This window comes from Aythya ferina (assembly GCF_964211825.1).
Source record: "Aythya ferina genome assembly, chromosome: 1".
Lineage (NCBI taxonomy): Eukaryota > Metazoa > Chordata > Aves > Anseriformes > Anatidae > Aythya > Aythya ferina.
The window spans coordinates 151,813,630-151,832,659 of record NC_140296.1 but is presented as its reverse complement, the minus strand read 5'-3'; the positions used below and the strand labels follow the sequence as shown (position 1 = coordinate 151,832,659).

Genomic DNA, 19,030 nt, shown 5'->3' with positions numbered 1-19,030 from the left:
GGAGCTGTTAAATTTGGGCAGGGTATTAGTATGCTGAGCCATCCCCCGAGCAGCCCCTGACCTCGTTGCAGCCTGAAGCTGTTTCAAAGCATCACCAAAGGGAGGGAAAGCACTTCTAGGAATCCCTCTTAGGGTTGGTTTGGAGGATTGTGTTTTGGTGCTGGGGCTGGCTTAGTTCACACCTGCACGGTGGAGCCTGTCTGAATTAAAGGGCTTGGTGTGGAGGGAACTGGGAGCGATGGGGGTTGTGACTGGAGGCTGTGGTGGGACCTCGGGAGACTTCTGTGCTCCAGGTGTCCTTCACGGGGACCTGGGGAAGAGATTGTGCATGGTAAAAGTGACTGAGGAAGAAGTGTTTTAAGAGTAATGTGTGCTTGGCGCTGTGCTCAGCATCGGGTCCCATCTTCAGGAATTCAAAAAAAAAAGAAAATTTCAGGATTAGCTCAAGCTGACTGTAAACTTTGCTGAAAAGTGGCTCTGTCCGTGCTCCCTGCAGCCTGTTCCCATGTGCTGGTGCTGCTCCTGGGCCGCTCAGCTCACAGACTTCGTAGTTTGGTGTGGAGTGATGCTGGGGGACTGCCCGACCCTCGTGGTGGCAGAAGCTTTGCTCATCCAAGCCAGCTGTGAACCCCCATCCTCAGAGGTAATTTTTGGAGGGTCTTTTTAAGTCTTTCAAGCTGTTGTTGGTTAAAATACCGTGAGAATGAGTTTATCTGGTAACGTGAACTTCAGAAAGGTAGGGAAAAAAATGGCTGCTGAGGTCTTGATGCTCCGTCAGAAAGCGGGACTTCTGTGCGCTTTGTCTTATTCACTGAGACGAATCTAAACAGAGCAGGTTAAATCAGATTAAGGGTCCCTGAGCTGTGTTTTTTTATCCGTTCTGAACTCGTAGCTTTAGGCAGTCTGGTGGCGACTTGGCCGAAACGAAGAGGCTCCTGAAATCAGCCCCTCTGTGCGGAGGTGGTGACGTTCCCATCCCTCTTGGCTTGCGGCTCAAACGTGATTTCTTAAGGCTTTTTTTTTTTTTTTTTTTTTTCTCCTGTTAGCAATGCTCTTAATTAGCTCTGACAACGAGCTGCGGGAGTTGCAGCGAGCGTGGTGCAGAGGGAAGGAAGGAGAAAGCTGTGCCGGAGGCTGCGGGCTGCAGCTCGCCCGGGAAGGTCCGTGCCTGGTGGGGAACCACACGGGCAGAAATGCGGCTCCCGGCCGGTCCTCTGCTGAAAGCAGAAGTATCCAGAAGGCCAGAGGGTGGGTAGGAAACTCTGAGCGACTTGGTCTGTCACACGGAAGGGAAGAGGAACAGCTCGAGCCGAGCAATCGGAATTTCTTAATATTTTGGGGGAGCGTAAAGGAAGGTGAACCATCTAGGAGAGTGCATTTTGGAGAGGAGCACGGTGTTCTCCAAATCCTCCTAGGGCTCCAGGTTAGCTGTGAGGCTCGGTGCATTGCCATACGATTTTTCTGAGATGCTCTTTGGCGTAAATCTCAGCAAAAAGAAGTTCTTGGTGGGAAAGACCCGCGTTAGATTGACGTGCAGAGCTGTGCTGAGCCTCCTGGGCTCGTATTTGGGTGTGATCTCTTCAGCGGATCTTGAGTGGATCTGCTGAGCGCCTGGCTAGCCCTGGAAGATCTCAGCCTTGCCTCTGTACCCTGTTGCTTTCCGACCAACAAAAAGCAATCCCAGTTCCTTATGTCCTCGTTGCTTTGTCTCAAAACTTCTCCATCTTCAAAGAAACATTTCAAACCAGTGCATTTCTTGCTTTCAGCTCCTTGAAGGATCAGCATCTTGTGACCACTCGTGCTCCAGGATCTCCTTCCTCCCTGTCCTCAGTCAGTGCTGTGCATTTCACACGTCGTACCTCCGAAATTCGGAAAAACTGGCAGGGGCAGCTGAAATCTTGTGGTGTTTTCGGTCAGCTGTCAGTGATAGTAACCCGATCTCGGGCAAACCCCTCCCTCCCTCTCCCCAGGGTGCCTGCTCTGCCATTTGCGTGCCATTAGGGCTGATATGATCCAAATTAACTTCTTCAGCTGTTTACATTTACTTTCTGAGTCATGAGAGGTCTGCGGGAGCCACGAGATTCGGTGTTGTTTTCCTTCCTAACACTTTTCCTTTTGTCTTCGAACGAACTTTTTATCTTTTCTTGCCTGGGATCAGATGCCTTTTATTTATTTATTTATTTTTTTTACCACATTAGCGTGCTGGTGGGCACAGGGCCCATCACGGGAATAATCGGCAGCTGCTCTGTCAGCGGAGGAGCACTCATTATTTTGATGTCTGCTGCAAAATGGTGGCTCCTGCGCTAAATGACTCGGTGAGGTAATTGCTCGTCTTCCAGGATATGCTGCTTGCGCTGTGCAGGAGGTCTCTTAATAGGATGGAAAAAGCACAAGGTGGTTTTTTTTGGGGCCAGGCTGAGTCTGACTTCTGAGCAGACCCTTCTCAGTGATGTTGTTGAGGGTTGTGGTGGTTGGGAGCGGGGATGGAAAATCCCGGCACTCGCTGCTTGCAGGGCAGCAGGATTGGTGGCCCTGTCTGAGCTAGGCTGCTGTGATTGCTATTTTCTATTTTTGATAAAAACTGTGTCTTTTTGGAGGTGTTGCTGCTGATTATCCAGCAGCTTGCAGTAGGAAGCTTGTTCCTGATACCTCTCAAGGCCTTCCCTGCGTAGGTAAGACCCAACCACCCTCAGAGAATGGTTTGGGTTGGAAAGGACCTCAAATACCACCTGGTTCCAACCCCTGGGTTTTCTGAAGGCTTCCCTGCCCTGTGTGACCAGTGGATGTTTTCTGTCCTCTGAGTCTGGTGAGGTAAGTGGGGGAGGCTGGCACGAGAGCCCAGTTTTGAGCATGGCCGTGGATTTTATGGCCTTGTAAGTATGATCCTGAACCAGTGCCTTAAGGGAGTCTGATTTCCTTCAAAATCCACTGCAAAATTGTTGTTCCTCCCTCATTTTTTTTTTTTTTTAAGTTCCTTTATAGGTGCAATTAAGAGGGGAAAAAAAGAAAAGCAAGCTTTTAGCACCGTGGTGGTTAAAATCGCCCCCCTTACCATGAATGGCATGCAAATGACAGCTGATGAAATGAAAGCACTTTCTGTTATGTCCTAAACCTGTTTTCTAGCCACTTTTCTCCATGCCAATGCTGGCCAAGTCCTGTGCATCTGTCAGCATCCCAGGGAGAGCCAAGCAGAGCTGCTAGTGACGGAGGAGCACCCGCGTGCATCTACTGCTTAAATGAAGGAGAGGAGCTGCAGGGGATAAAGATGGGCTTTCACGGGTTCTTGCTCGACCAGGCAGTGAGCTTTTGGGTTTGGTGGTTTTGGTTTTGTTCCTCTTCTCAAGGTTTGCTATGAAGTGGCCTCATTTCTGCGGGGGCTTTAAGCAAATCCTCTTTCCCTCATCGCTACGCCCCAAAGCCAGCGGCCCCAGAAGAGGTAAAAGCACACCTCGCTGGAAAGTAGAGCACCTTTTTACCTTTTTTGCGGTGTTTTTGCCTGTTTGGATGGTAACTGGAGCTGTGCTCATGAATATTTGAGGTGCTCAGGTGCCTGCCGAGGGCTGGAGGGATGGGAGGTGGTCGGGGCAGGAGGGGCAGAGCAGGGAGCGGCCGCGGCCCTGCGTGTTTGTGTCTCCTCTCTTATTCTAATAGACTTCTCATCGGGATGAATGTGCTCTGAAATATTTATTGCCCTCTTTAAATATTCATCGCTGCAAAGGCAGCGCAGCCGGATGGCAGCAGCAGAGCCTCGAGGGACAGGGGCTGCAGCAGTCCTTGGCATTTCCTCTCAGCAAGACGATAAATATATATATATATATATATATATATATATATATATATACGTGGAAAAAAAAAATAAATAATCAGGCATTCCCCCACTGCAGGATTGACAGGAGCAGCCAGGCGTGCAGCTTGGTGTTTAAAAGTCTGGTTTTTAACAGAAGTTTGATGCGTGTTTGGTACCTGATGTCCATCACGTGTAAGCTGCTATTGCGCCAGCTTACGCAGGGACGCTCTAAAAGTTAGGCACAAGCGGAGCAGGGTTGTGGCAATAACATCTGTTCGTTGTCCATGTAGCCTCTTTTTCGGGGCTGAAGCTGCTCTCAGGTGTGTTTTCACATTGTGCTTAACCTAGCACGACCGCGGGCTGCTGCGAGAAGGATGGTTCCCCTCGCCTGCCTGCCCTGCTTGGGGCAGATAGCGGGCGAGACGGCTGGGTTTGGGACCGAACAGAGGAGTATTGTTTGGATTCATGTTCTGGCTGTGGCCGTGGCATAACGAGGTCTCGCAACAGCCAGGGGAGGCAGCAGAATCGCCTCTTCCGAGGCCGCTTGGTGGTTTATCGCATTAGCTGGGCCGTGTAACTCCTCAATCGCTTGTTTCTCTCCATAAGATTAGGTCATTCCGCTTATAAACGCGTCTGCTGCTTGGTGTAATCTGCTTTCCTTGCTGTTCATCGACTTCCCCCAGCTTCTCGTGGCTTTCTAGAGTATTGCCCTATAGATCCACCTCTACGCGCGTTGCAGGCCGGTATGTCTCACCCTGACACCTCTCTTCTGAACTCTGTAATGTTCGCAGCATAAAGGCACGAAAGAAGGGACCAAATCCTTCCCAGTAGCTGACTTAATGACTGTCATTTAGAAAATCAGCAAACAAAATAAAATGGTGCCTCTTACCACAGCTGAATTCATCAGACTCAGCTCCTGGCTATTGGTTTTCCTGATGCTTTCGCTCATTTGATTAAATGTTATTAGTGCCCAGTGTTTTTTTTTCCTAACCATTAATGTACTTTCACAGAATAATGAGTTGGCACTTAATTTTTTTTTTTAATGATAAGCAAGATAGGTTGGGGTGCTCAAGTTTTTTTGGTATACAGCCATGTTTTGTGTCTCCCCACCACCCTCCCAGTTTTGTGGTCACTTTGTGGCTCTTTCCTGTTCCCTTTTGAGTTAATTCCCCTTTTAAAATGCATATGTGAAAGCACGTATCTTATTTTTCATCTAGCCAAGGCCACACACTGAAGTAATATTGCTCTCGTTTTCTTGTTGGTAACATATCCAGATGATTTTACTCATGCTTTTTTTTACCAGGCTATTGCTCTGGTGAGTTGCTTCTCTGTGGCCCTCTATTCCTTTCCAGCATCCCTGCTTTCCAGGATACAGAACGAAGGCTTTCTTGAAAATGGAAAACTCATCTTGGAACAAATGAATAACGAGATAGGAGAACGCGTTGCTGGAATGGAAAGTCATTGTGGGAAGAAATCTGCATTTTTTAAACTGTCAAAATTCTGTTCTCGAGCATATGCCAAGTCACAGATTTCCTCCACCCCGCACCCCGAGAGCAGCTTGATTATAATATTGTTGCTTTGTTATCGAGTCCTGGCACTTGAGTCACAGATGAGTCTCGTTTGCCTTGGCTGGGGCCGCGTGCATCCGAGCCCGTCTGTTCGGTGCTGCATTGTGGCCGTACCCACGGTGAGGATGTGACAGGGCTGGGAGCTGTAACTGCCTGCATTGAAACAACAAAACACGCAAAAAAACAACAGCCAACAGCACAAAAGAGATCCTCGGGAGGAGCTCTGATGCTGTGTTTCGGTATGCTGCATCCGTCTCGTCCCCCACCTTTGCTCCGTAGTCACGTCCGAAGGCGCAGCTCCGCGCTCTGCTTTCTGCCAGCTCTGCAGTTCTTTCCGAGGCATTCAGAGCCTTCCCAATTGATTCCAGATGTGCTCGCCTGCCCGGCGTTTTTCTCCCTTCCTCCTCCTCAGCTGGCAGCGGAGGCAGGGCTGCTTTTCCGTGCGAGGTGCTGGAATCGGTACGGGCAGGAGGGAGGGCTTCTTGCTGGCCGGGGAGATCAGGGGGATCAAAGGGGCCTGCGTGAGTACGATACAAATGAAGCTGTCCGGGCTTTGAGGTTTTCTTTTTCTCACTAGTTGGCCCTCATCAAGTAACCACGCCAGCTCAGAGCAGCACCCCCATAAAGCTCACGCTGCTGGCAGCAGGGGAGAGGGGTGCAGGGAAGCCGTGTGCCAAAAGGCATCTTCAAAATCCTTCCTAGGAGAGCACCAGGTACAGAGAGAGATCCGGGGGAGTCTGTCACATATAGGTACGTCACGCAGTAAGGGCTTGGAGAAATTCCTGGGACTAGAGTAGATTTGGATCTTTCTAAGGGGCTGAATGAAAATCCAGAGGGTTTAACCCTCAGGAAAGAAGCCCAAATTCCTGGGGCTGCAGGGATAACCCGCCCCACGGTGCAGCTTGGTGATGTGCTTGCAGCTATGAGGAGACAGCCCGTTCCCAGAGCAGGGATGGGGGATGAAGAACCGCTTCCTGGTCCAGCTCAGGTTCCTGGTTGGGTTTGAAGAGGCAGATGCTGGTTTTTGGAAATACAGCATCACCTGGAAAGCTGCCATTGCATTGGCCTTGAAACAAAGCCGCCTGAAGCGAGCGATCTGCCTGCAGACCTGGCTGGGATGGCTGAGCTGTGCCAATACCCTGCCATCCCAGCAGAGAGCTACCGTGGGTTTTTCCCACGTAGCTTTCCCAGAGAGCTAAAATCCCTACCAGGGATTTTCCTCCCTGTGTCCTGCGGCCCTTCTCGTACTGAGCAGCACCGGGGATCTGCAGGTTAGTGGTTGACTCAGGCAGAAAAGCAGTGCAGGCAGGTCCTCTGCAGTTGTGTATGTACCCAGGTATGAGGGTGGGCTTGATCTGATGCAGCCACGGACTGCCCCCAGACGAGCTATCACCCTGCTCCTTCCCTGCTGCTGGCCTCTGGATCCTGCTGCCTCCCTGCATGGGAATCCGCACTCGTGCGACTGCAAGTGTGATCGGTTTGCTAATCCGCCCGAAAAGCTAATCGTGGTTAGCTTGGATTAAACATACGTGACACATCTGCAGTGCACTGTCTCTTAGCTGTGATTCATTTGAATTCTGGTCCAGAAGAAGAAACTTAACCCTCTTTGCCCAGCAGCGAAGTCATCTCACTCGTACGGGGGATGCTTCTGCCGCTCCAGGTGCCTGTTGGATCAGCGTGTGACTAGATTCACTGTATTTTGAGGCTTTATTTTCATAGCAGTTTGGTAGAAGCTAGCTGTCTTATGGAAATCTCTCTCCCAAGAACATTTGACTATGAATGCAACATGGAAAATGTTCACGTGGAGCATTGCGGAGCTGAGAACACGGCCAGGGTAGGTGCTAAAGATTGGTTTCGAACAGGAATCTGAGACTGGCCTTTCATTCATGCTGGCTTTTCTTGCTTAGGAAGCATCCATCCTGGGGACTTTTTCCTTTGTTCCCAACCCCCTTTCTCCCCAATAATTTTCAGAAGTAGTTTCATTCCTAGTACGGAATGGAAACAGATGTTGGAGTCTTGATGGAGTCTTGTGAAGCACAATTCTCTTTCTAATCAACCCCAGAGAGCGTGAATTGATTGAAAGCATTTGTTGGGACGCCTTAATTGCCAGTAACATTTAACTTCTGCTTCTTTGTTTCTTTTTCTTTTTCTTTTTTTTCTTTTTTTTTTTTTTTTTTTTTGGAAAGGGGAATAATGTAGATTTTAGGCAGAGGAAATCCGTGTTCTTAACCTCAAGGTGGGCAGGTACATTTCAGGCTGTGGCTCTGGGCCTTGCTGATGTGCTACTCTCAGGCTTTGGTCGTATCCAGCTGGGAGCCTCTCTGCAGGTTGCCCAGGGGCTTCTTGATTACAGGAGGGCACGTTCAGCACCAAGAGCCCACATCTGCACGTAGGGATGGAGCAAACCTTGGCCAGTCCTGGAAATAATGACAACATGGGGATGAGTGAGTGCTTCCTGTGTATAAGGGTAAGATAAGACTATAATTGTCTTTCTTCCTTTCCTACAAAAGAGGGGCTTGAACTTCTTTTTTTTTTTTTTTTTTTTTTTTTTAAAAAAAAAAAAAAAAGCCAGCTGCTTTCTTTTACCAAACAGTTTTTGGTGGCCTGGAGTGATAGAGCGCATATTGGAAGATAACTTGTTCTTCCCTTGCTTTACATATCGAGGAGAAGGAAGGACAAGATTAGATAATCTAGTGCAAGCTCGCACCGGGAAGTTGAAGAAAACATGCCTTTAAATGGTGAGCGAGGTGCGGGTCTGTGCCTGGGCATCTATTTTGGTGGAAGGGTAGCTTATTTAGGCTTAAGCTAAGCCAGTTGAAAAACTGTGTCCTCAAATGATTGCATCCAGTGTAAGTAATAATAAAAAAGTGTGCCTCTAAACTTTCCCTTAACAAATCTGGCATAAAACTCCAAATTCTTGCAAAACTTTTCAGGGGTTCGGGAGGCATTGCTGTTGTGTCTGCGGTAGCAGAGTCAAAAATCCCCGCTGCGTCATAAATCTAATGAAAAGCAAGCTCCAGGCATGGAGGTGAAATCCCAACCCCCCTCATTTTGTGATCCTCCTCAAGGTGCTTTTATGATCGACCAACATCAAGGAAAAAAAAAGTTGATTTTATCAGTCTGGGTCGCCAGACAGACAGACAGACAGTGCTGGCCTCGCTCTCTGGAGTCTCAGCAATGCCTTTGTAGTGCTGGCTGCAGGTGTGGGTGTCGGGTTGGGGTCATGCACCCGGCCCAGTCCAGGGAAGGTTTGGGCAGAGGTGAAGATTGCCAGGGGCTGGTGGCATAGTAACTGCGCTCAGAAGTTACCTTGTGCTGTCCTAGGTCTTGTAATCAGTAACACTTGCAGGGAAGGCATGTTGTCCACATGTATTTTTGCATTTTTCTCTTTTTGTTCTCCTTCCCTTGTGTCTTTCCCCTTCCTTTTAGCTTTGTATAGCCTTTTCATTCCGAACCTTTCTTTCCATAGGCTCTGTACCTATGGGGTCGGGTGCTAAAGGACTAATTTAGAGTAAAAGTTTGAAGTTGTAAAGCTCTTCCCATTCATAAGCTGGTCAATAATGAAATGGCAATGATGTGGAAAGCATTATTACTATGTTTTGGGGTAAAGAGCTTGTATGATGTTCCCAGATCCCAGAAGGGTTCATGTGGCTGAGTTTCAGCAGGACGGGGGCGATGGAAACACATGGCTGCACCACCCCATGCATCACTTCGGCTCGTGTTTGACTGTCTTCAACACAAACTGACCCTAAAGGGCAAAGCACAATTTAGATTGCTCCCTGATGTGCTTGTTATCATCAGGGGGCAAATTGGGGATGGCCTGGGAGAGGGTTAACGTGTGCTGTGTGCTGCGGCTCGCCCCAGCTCATCCCACTGTGGGTGCCCCAGCCCTTTGCTCCCCCCCATCTGGCTCCTGTTCTCCTCTTGCTCTCTGCCAAGCTGCTTCAGCGCTCTTAACTGGGAACAAAACTAACCTGATAATAAAAAGTACTTCTTAGTATGTAAGAGGGCGGCGGCTCCACTTGGAGCCGTAGCACCCATGGAGCACCAGGAGGCTGTTTTGGGGAGGGCTGGGAAGGTGAGCCCGCTGCAGCAGGCTTAATTCGCGTTCACGGTGAGAAGGGGGAGAAAGCAGCCTGTGGTTTCTCTCACTTCTCTCTTGGTCTGCTACAGCAGGGTTGCAGGCTGGCCCTTGTCTGCTCCACAAGGAGCCACATGAGGCCTCTTGGCACGTGCCACGTGGCACGTTTGCCTCCCCCAGGGCCTCTGTGACCTGCTCAGAGGGGGACGGCGCCGTTCCCTCGTCCCTATCCTTGTCCCCATCCCTCCTGTGGGGTAGCACGGGGCAGGTAGAGCTGTCGTGTTGGGCTCTGCAGATCCAAGCTCCGAGTGCTTTTTGCTGTTGACGAAAGGGATTAGGGCTGGCGCGGAGAGCAAACAGCCGTAGCCGGGAGCACACCAGTCGGCACAAACACCTTAATTGCCTTCAGCTAGCTGGGAGGCAGCTCCTTCCAGCCTCAGTAACACAGGCACGGCAGAGGCTTGTCCGTCAGCAGCCAGCTGGCCCTCCCCGTGCCCTCAGCAGGCATCTGCTCAAGTCTAGCTCAATGTTTTGGGGCTTACCAGCAGTGAAAGGTGCCTTGAAGAGGCTCACGTTTACGAGCTGTAACATTTCCTTGAGCCTTTCTCCGAAGCTCGTGGCTCTTCATAAGCTACCGGGCAACACCCAAGTTGTGGCGCTTCCCAAAAGCGGCCCCTGGCAAAATAAACCGAGCTTTTTGTTAGCTGACAGCTTTACGGGAGCGGGAGGCCTTTGTGTGTGTGGTTGCGGCCCTGGCGCTCGGTGCCACGATCTTGGATCACCACCTGCTGTCTGCTGACAGAATTCACCCTAAATCCCCTTCGCAGAGCCGCGGTGCTTCTGCTTGAGGCTTCCCCCTCACCCCTCTGTGAGGTGCTGCCACGCGGGCTTGCTTACGGCTCATCTGCCTGGCTTTTGTTAATTAAGTTACCGCCGCATTGCCTCGTGGAGCTGTGTCCCCGTTCGGGGTTTTTCACTGCCTTAAAATGGGTTTTTGAACAAAACGTGGGCTGAGCTGCGTAGGCCAAACCCCGACCCGGAGATGGGAAGCTGGCAGCTCGAGGACAAGGCCTTAGCTCTGCAGGGCTGAGAGCAGGGCCTGAATCTGGGAACACGGTCTGATATCTGTGTCCTCTGTCCCTTTGGTGCCCTGGTGGCGTGAGCTGATGGGGCAGGTGTCCGAGCTTGGCCCCAGGGAGCTGCTCTGAGCCCTGCAGATAAATAAACGCTTGCTGTGGGAGCAGGGGAGCTGCGGCTGCCATCTACCTCGCAGCTGAAGGAAGGGGCTGTCTGCTCCTGAGTGCTAATTAGGTTCATTTCATCCCATCACACACGTCGCTAGCAGCAGCAGTCGATGGGGGAGCGTCGCTGGGCTTTCTCCATCCTGCGATGGCATCTGTGCACGCGTTTGGCCACGGTGACCGCTCTTTGGCGTGGCCACCTCAGCCTGTCCGTGTCGGGTCCTGACGTGGGGAACCTCACGAGTTAAACCAGGCAGCGCTGGCGATGCGGTGAGGTATGTTGTCGAGACAGGACAGACCAAATAGTTGCAGCTCAGCCCTTCTGGTTGCATCCCCCCCCCCCTGCATACCTTCAGCAAGGGTTTTCTTGCTGCTCGTTAGACCTCCTAGGAAGTGGGAAAAGCAACGCTCCTGACTTCAGGACTTCCCCTGGAGGGTTGGAGGTAGGGAAAGGAGTTCAGGTTCTGTGTTTGAAGATAAATGGGATTTTTTTTTTTTTTTTTTTTTGTTAGTTCTTGAAAATATGAAGTGTTGGGTAAATGTTGAAATTAGGCAGAGTAACGGGAGAGGAGGATATCGGTCTGCCACGAAACCTGCGGGGAACACCTCAGGAGTTCTTCTTTGTAGACAGCAGTGGAGACAGGACAAGTAATTCCACAGCACTGAAGGAAATTAAAATTATTAAAAAAAAAATAAATCAGATGGGAAACGTGTACCTAATCATATCAAGAGAAAATCATTTGAGATCCAGATACTCCCTCGGATGATGAAACCTGGACAAGCATAATAGTGGTAGATCTACAGATAACCTGAGACATTAAATTAAAGATACATTTGTAATAAAAAATATGATTTCTGCATGTGTTAGTAAGACTGCTAAAAACCGAAGTGACAGTGGTATTAAAACATTGCATTCTGTACCAAAAATTCCTTATATAAAGATCTTAGGAAGGTCAGAGAGAAGTAATAAATAAAGTTGCCAGGTTATTTTGGCTTGTGAGATGTGATTAAGCTCCGAATAAATATGTATCATCAAAACGCCACGAGAAACAGGAGAGAGAGAGAGATAGCATTTTTCATCCTTCAAACAGTTGTAGATAATTGAAGAAAGGAGAGAAAATATTTAAAAGGTTGCAATGCATTTAAACCAGAAGGAGCAGTATTAACTGAGGGGGGTGGGGGGGAAACATTGAGAATAAGATGATACAAGGTTTCTGGGCTGGCATTTTAAGTAGCCTAGGAGTGAGATTAAACAAAACGCTGGAGTATGTCCTTCAGGGAGCAACTCTGCACTGTTGAGAAGATGGCATAATAGGTTTTGTTGGTGGCTAATTAGCATTCCCTTCCTCCTATCAGGGATCCCACCAGCTTGCGAATCTGGTTTGTTCAAGGAAAATTAGAAATAGTTTCTGCTGCGGCATCTTTCCTGGGGTTATCTTACCGATTTTTGAAATTAAAAAAAAAAAAAGATCGGTTTCATATTTAGCTCTTAATGTTTAACAAAAGAAATGGGCTGGCAACGTGAGCTGTATGGAAACAGGCGGGAGGCTGGATGTAACGAAACGTGGTCAGCAGCAGAGAGCTTGGAAAGACAGCAACGTGGAGCTGGAGCTCGCCCCACAGATCTCCAGTGGGGTTGGGGCTGTCGGCAGCCCCACACCATAACGCTGGGAGTGAGCACAAGCACAGGGAGCCATCCTCGTTTTGGGGCAAAAACCCATCCCTTTGGAAAACGTGCTCCCTGTGTGAGAAGCCACCGCGTGTGTGTTGGGGAGGAGGAGAGGGCAGGGCGCTTGGTGCCAACGCAGAGCTTTGGCCCATGCTGAACAAGGGATGGTTTCATGAACTTGAGCCCAGCCACCCAGAGGCTCGCTGCCTGCGTGAGGGCAGCGCTCTGCAGCCTCACCCGAGGGAGACAAAGCCAGGCTGCCATGAGGCCTGGGTATGCCGACGTCCGAGCAGATTTGGGACTCGAATGGCATCTGAATGAGCTGGTGCTGGCCGCATGCATGCTGTCATCATGCCTTTTGTCAGGAAGGGAAAGTCCCAGGTAGCCTGATAAAGGGACTGGGAGGTTTATCCAGCTGCAGCGGAGGCCCTGCAGCCCCGGTGTGCTCCCTGCTGAAGGCTGCTCGGTAATTCCCCGCCTGCAGGACAAGCTCCTTTCCCCCCTTTTCCTCCGTTGATTGAAGCGTGCTGGTGTCAGAATCGGCTCAAGTACCTCTGGGCTTTGTGGGGGAGGACCCGGGGCTGGAACAGCAGCCAAAATTTAAAATCAGGATTAGTCTGTTGACACGCACATAAATCAACCAGCCGTGCTATCATAAATCTTCTCCGTGGATTTCGCTGCGGCGGCGGTGAAAGCGGTAGGAGCGGTGCTGCGGGCTGGGCCTCCCAGGGTTGGGTTTCAATGCCAAGGCTGTGCTCCTGCACCCCGGGGGGCTCGGGAAGGTCTCCCCCAGCTCCCCCCCTTTTCCCCTCTCTGAGAACCCAGCGGTGGCTGCAGCCTGCAGGCTTTGGCCTTTGCTCCTGGTGGGTTTGCAGGCAGGCTTAAGGCAAGGGTAGGGTGGGATATCTGCTGCCTCCTGGGGGTGCAAGGCAGCGCTAAAAGCTGCACCCATACCAAGAGCAAGGGAAGGGGGTGCAAAGGTCAAGCTGGAGGAGACGGACTGAGATACGGTGCTTTGAAGGGATATTGAAAGGTAGCACCTTGTTCTTCTATCTCTGCGTCCGTAGCAATCGGTATCTGTGCTTTCCTTAGCAAGCAAACTGCACGCCCGATAGCTTGTTCTCCGTATGCCACCCAGCAGCGAGCAAGTTGCCCAAAAGAGATTAAAAACCGGTGTCGTAGTTCGGAGGAGCGAGGCGTGCTCCTTTTGATAGAGAAGATAACAGCAGACGGTGCAGCATTACAGCGGCGGTGGGTGGGATGTTGACACGGACTGTTTGTGGATAACTTCTCCGGGTGATGTTTCCATCTGCCTGCTGCGGTGTAGTAAATCCGCCTTCTGCTTTCCCCTTTCTCCAGGGTAACCAGGAGCCAGCAGCAACTCCTGATGCAATGGTGCAGCCATTCACCACAATCCCATTTCCGCCACCCCCACAGAACGGGATTCCCACAGAGTACGGGGTGCCACACACTCAGGACTATGCAGGCCAGACCAGCGAGCACAATCTGACGCTCTACGGGAGCACGCAGCCGCATGGAGAGCAGAGCACGACCACGGCCAGCACGCAGAACGGGTCTCTCGCAGTAAGTGCCTGGGGCAGGGTCACTGGGCTCTCCGGCCAGGGAGCTGCTTCTGGAAGAGAAAGCCACGGAGCAGGTGGCTGACTCCTTCTGGAGTATGCAGCACATCAGTGGTGGGCTCAGAAAGGAGACGATCACAGAAGGCCGGAGGTTCTGATGATCCATGGCTACGTTCTTGTGCGTGTTCTCCTGTAAATAGGTCTCTGGGAAGAGGAGCCATACCTGAGAGCCGTGGTTTTTCACCTCGGTGGCGTTGCCCAAGGTTGTTCCTTTCTAAAAGGATTAGTTACCTTGAGTCAACTGACGAGTGGTTCAAGTGAATGCGATGGTGGCAAGTTCTGGAAGGTTGACAGTACAGAGGATTAGGGAGAGCGCATGTATTGTAGGTGTAATCCCAACGCACTTCTGCTTTCGGGAAGCTAACAGAGTAGAAAAACACTTTTCTTTGACTTTCTGAAGATGGCAGGAAGCTTCAGGGGCAAAGATAGGAGAGGACCTCTCAGCTACTAGGCATCCATTTACCAAACGAAGATTTTCACCTTCTTCGTTTTTTGTACTTTCTTCTTCCCATGGCCTGGAACTGGCACTGGGCAACATGCTGGCAGATTATCCCAGGAAAAGCTTTATCCACCCCTTAAGCCACTTGTTAAGACTTAACTTCCTAATAAAGAGCCTTATGGTGAGAGCCTTCGGTGCTCAGGGGCGGATTTAATCTGTTAATGCTTTCAGTTTTGCTTGTAGTTGGGTGTTTGGCTCGCAGAGATTATTTTTCCCCCGGTAAGTACAGAGTGAATTTAGTGCCAGCGATGGGAAGAAGTGATAGTGCCAGCTCAAGTGTGCACGGTTCCCAGCGTGTGGCTCTGCTCTTTCTGCCCTGGACGGTGGCTGCACGGTTGACAACGCAGGTTATGGCTTTGATAAGGTCCCTTTGAGTTTATCCTGGCAACGCCACAACTTCCACGTCTCGGAGAAGAAAAAGAGTCCAAGCCCAGGAAAGCACGTTGGCAGCGCATAAAAGTAACTTCTTCAGCCTGAGGCAAATGTAAATGTAGAGAGGGAGAGATCAGGCTGGAAATAAAACTTGAAGCTGATGCAGCGTGCAGAAATGAAAGTCATCATTTCAGTACCAGGCTGCGTCCTCCCAGCTTTTAAGATCTGGGCTGCCCGTCTCCAGCTAGCAGGATGGAAACGGGGAGCAAAACACGGCGGCGGCTTTCCCCACTGCGTATTTTTGCTGCTCCCATCTTTGCCCAGAGCTCGAGGAGCGTTTCTTTTTTAACAGCAACACTGCGAGCCCTGACCCTAGCCGAAAGCTCTTGCCAAAGCTCCCTCTGCTCTTCCTTATTAGGAGCCATCCCCGGGGCGCTGCAGGGCCGAGCTCTGCCTTTCATCAGTGCGTGCCGGCTCCGCCGAGCCTGCTGCGTGTGCAGGGCAGGGTGGCACGGCACGGCATGGCGCATCACGGCACGGCTCAGCTCGGCTCCCGGGGAAGGGAGAAGAGCAGCCCGCGTGCGTGGGAGGAGGGAGGGTTGCTGGGAGACTGCAGGGAGAAGGTGGCGTTGCCAGGAGGGAGCGTGACTGGGAGAGGTTATGCGAGAAACAGGCAGGGGAGCGCGCAGCCGGCCTGCTGGCCGCCGGGAGTGGATGGGCACGGCTGGTCCGAGGGCTTAACACGGCTCAGGGTGTGAAGGGTGCAAAAACGGGCTCAGACCACAGCTGTGAAAGGGTCAGGGTGCAGCCCGGCTGTCGCTGCTACGGCTGGGACTGAGAGCATCCCGCATGCTGGCACGTGAAGATGTCTGGAGGGAGAGGCAAGGCGCCTCGCATGGGCATTCCCACGCTTTACACGCATCAGGTTTTGGATCTTCCGTGTCCCTTTACCTGTTCTGTCCAGGAATCCCACTGTATCGAGTTACTTTGATGCTGTGGGGTGCCTTGGGATGTGATTGCTCGCAACTTCTCCTCCTCGGCACGCTGATTAATGATGCAGTAACTAGGGGAAGGAAGAAGGCTCAGCAGTGGCTCAAGCTGTTAACACACCGCCGCGCAGGTTGGCTGCTTCATCTTGCACACCAACACCAAGCATCTCGGCCGTCCCGTACGCTGGTTCTTGCTCGCGTGGCACACACACACATCCCATCCACGCGAGCAAGGCTGCTCCGCTTTAAGGTGCCTTTCCCCTTCACCATCTTGTTGCCTCGCTCAAATGGCAGCGCTGACTTGAACACAGTAAAAGCTCGCTGCAGGTGATACGTGATCCTCCCCTCCCCTTACTGCGACTGACAGGCGCAGCTGCTGCCATGTGTGCGAAGGCGATACCCCGGACTGCATAGCTGGGGGATTTTTTAGCTGCTGACTCGAAGCCTGTGCTCCCGTGGGATAGCTCAGAAATTCCTCCAGCCAGGCAGCTTCGGTCCCTCCTGGCATTTAAGAACGAGGCCTCTGCTGCCGCCCGGCTGGCAGGAGAGAGTGAGATAGCAAAAGCTGTGCTCAGGTGGCGTGGGCTTCTGCCTTCCCAGGCTGGTAGCGTTTGGGGGAGCTGCAGAAGTAACAGGATATGAGGTGGCTTCAAAACCCCTCGTGGAAAGGGGAATTTCTTCTGGCTGGTATCAGGTTATGCAGCGGCCTAATGGGGTCTGCAGTGGGGTCCCTAACACAGGGTGGGAGCTCCTTTTCCTAGGAACTTGGCAGGACCCCGTGGAAAAGTCAGGCTGAATGACTTGAGCTTATCAGCGGCGTTGGCTGAGTTAATACCCAGCCATCTGGAAGGCTGAGGTCAAACACCAGCAGGGAACTGAAGTAAAATAAAGCCTTGGGAATCAAAGTCCGTGCCTCCCTCGATGCTCTCCCGGGCTGTGTAAAACCCCCGGGTGGAGGGGAATGGCTGGTTGGTGTCGTCAGCTTTGGGCGAGCTCGGTGCTGGAGCCGAGAGTGCTGGAAAGCATTCGGAGCTCTCGGGGCTGGGGCACGGAAAAGGAACGGGCACATCGGTGGCGTAATGCAAACAGCCGCATAATTTGGAATCTTTTTTTATTTTAGGATCAGGCCTCATCCGCGGGGCTTTGTTTCTCGCCTGGCATGTGGGTCTCCCGCTCGTCGTCTCGGAGCATCTGTCCTTTCTCTCGATACTGCCCCAAAGCACAGCTGAAAGACCTGCCTTAAAAATAGACGGAGGTGTAGCGGGCCATATTTGGCCTACTCCCTCTGCCCGTTGCGGGCCGTCTCTGAAGCCGTTGATGCTCTGCATTTCACTTTTTATAGTGCTGGGTCGCCTGGCTTGGTTTATATGGCTTTTTACTTGGTTTACAAGAAGGGTTCACCCCTTTTTGGTTTACATCAGCGTGCTTCTCCCTGACGGAGCTGCCGATGGGGCTGCAGTTCCTCCGCCAGCTGAGCTGCTCTGAAGGTGCACTGCTGTCAGAAAGATCTGGCTGCGAGCACTCCTATTTTCTGGCATTCCTTCCGTGAGCCACTTCAATTCACTCACCTGGCAGAAAGCTGTCTGTTTCTTCTGCTGGGTTAATGAATTAGGGGCGCCCTTGGAGGACTCCAGCAAATGCTGTTGTCCCAAGGTAAGCGCCCGGAGCGCGTGGCCGGGAGCCGAGAGCAATTGTCAGCTCGCTGCAGCTCCCGGTGCTCTACCCACAGAGGGGAGATTAATCATCCGCTGAACTAAAAAAGCTTGCTTGATAGTAAATGCAATGCACTTAATACTGGGAACTGATTATTCAACTCGTTTCTCTTGTTAATGTCAGAGGGAAGAATTTGTGTGTCTATATAAATTACCGAATGCAGCTGGAGCTCTGGAAGTCGAGGAGTAAGTTTATGTAAATTACTTTGCACGAAAATGGCAGGTGCTGTCGCCTTGGTGTTATGTTGTCGTGAACCAATATAAAGCATTATTTAATTACAGAGCAGCGTGTCTCTAGGCGTTTTGACGTGCCATACCGAAGCATATTTAACTCATCTGCTGCACCATAAAGGGCTGTAGACTTCCAGATTCCTTAAAGAAGGCACATCTGCGGTGGGGGACCCCTGCTTATCACGTTTAGGGGCAGGAGGGGGAAGCTGCTCGGTCCTCTGGCCGTGGCCCAGGCATCTAATAAGGGTTTAGAAGGAAGGGAGCCAACAGCACCACAGGGCTTCCTCAACTTCCTTTTGTAATGCACGGATGATGTTATAAGGATGACTTTCCCTTGGGTATTTCTTTGCCTGGTCGGAGATTAGCAGAATTTTCCTCTGTAATTATTTTTCATCACTTCGGTAATTAAAGCATTTGCTCACGTAAGGTATTTCAGGTGAGGACTTATGTTTAATGAATATCCTCGCTTATCTTTTGATACCGCTGAGCAGGTAGATGCGAGGAGGCACCAGCTCCAAATAAGTTACCTAGCTGCTGATTGTTTAGATACAGCAGCTTGGAAATCACTGTCTTGAGGTAGCAAACTCTGACATCTAACATCAGAAATTTGCTTTGAGGATGAGGCAGATTATTTTGCTTGTCGGCACTTCCAGACTCGTGTCTGGTGAGGCAGGTTTGAAAATGATTTCAAAAGAGAAATAGGGACTAAATCAGAAAATATCATTGTGTTAGAGTATACAGCTGTGGTAGTTCTGCATTTCTCTCAAAGGTTAGAGCAGATCTTGAAGTAGTACAGAGGAGGATAATAGCGATGATGAAAAGGATATAGCAGGTTCTTTACGAGAAGAAATGAAATCTTCACAGGAGAGGAGCTGACAGATGAACGAGGGAATGTGAGCTATAGAGTATTGAGAGGTATGGGAAACCAAATAGGGAACTCTCCCATTTTCACTGACTAGGATGCAAACAGGGAGTAAGTGGCATGCATCAAAACAAAACCAAAAAACCGCAACCCCAAAACACAAAACCATTTTGTTGTTGGTTGTTCCTTTTTCTCCTTCCATGTAATGAAGATTTTAACTGGGGAAATCTTGTTCACAGGATGCTTTAGAAGTTGAGAGTATAAACAGGCTCATAAAACTCACTAAACATTTCACGGGCAATAGATTCATTGCCAGTGAGCAGCTCTGAGGAGGACGTGAACCAGCTCAGTTTTCTGGGGGCTGGGAGGCTGGAGGAGC

The 19,030-nt window shown here is 50.8% G+C and overlaps 1 protein-coding gene across 17 annotated transcripts in view; it reads left to right on the top strand.

The window, feature by feature from the left end:
• Nucleotides 1–19,030, top strand: part of RBFOX2 (RNA binding fox-1 homolog 2) — a 157,711-nt gene that overhangs the window by 84,511 nt on the left and 54,170 nt on the right. For all 17 annotated transcript variants that reach the window (XR_014686647.1, XM_084502514.1, XM_084502515.1 and 14 more), the window contains one exon: nucleotides 13,706–13,930. Coding sequence is in view for 16 of the 17 variants with exons in the window: in XM_084502514.1 (XP_084358640.1) it covers nucleotides 13,706–13,930 (225 nt within the window). In the remaining variant the exon portion in view is untranslated. The remainder of the gene's footprint in view (nucleotides 1–13,705; nucleotides 13,931–19,030) is intronic.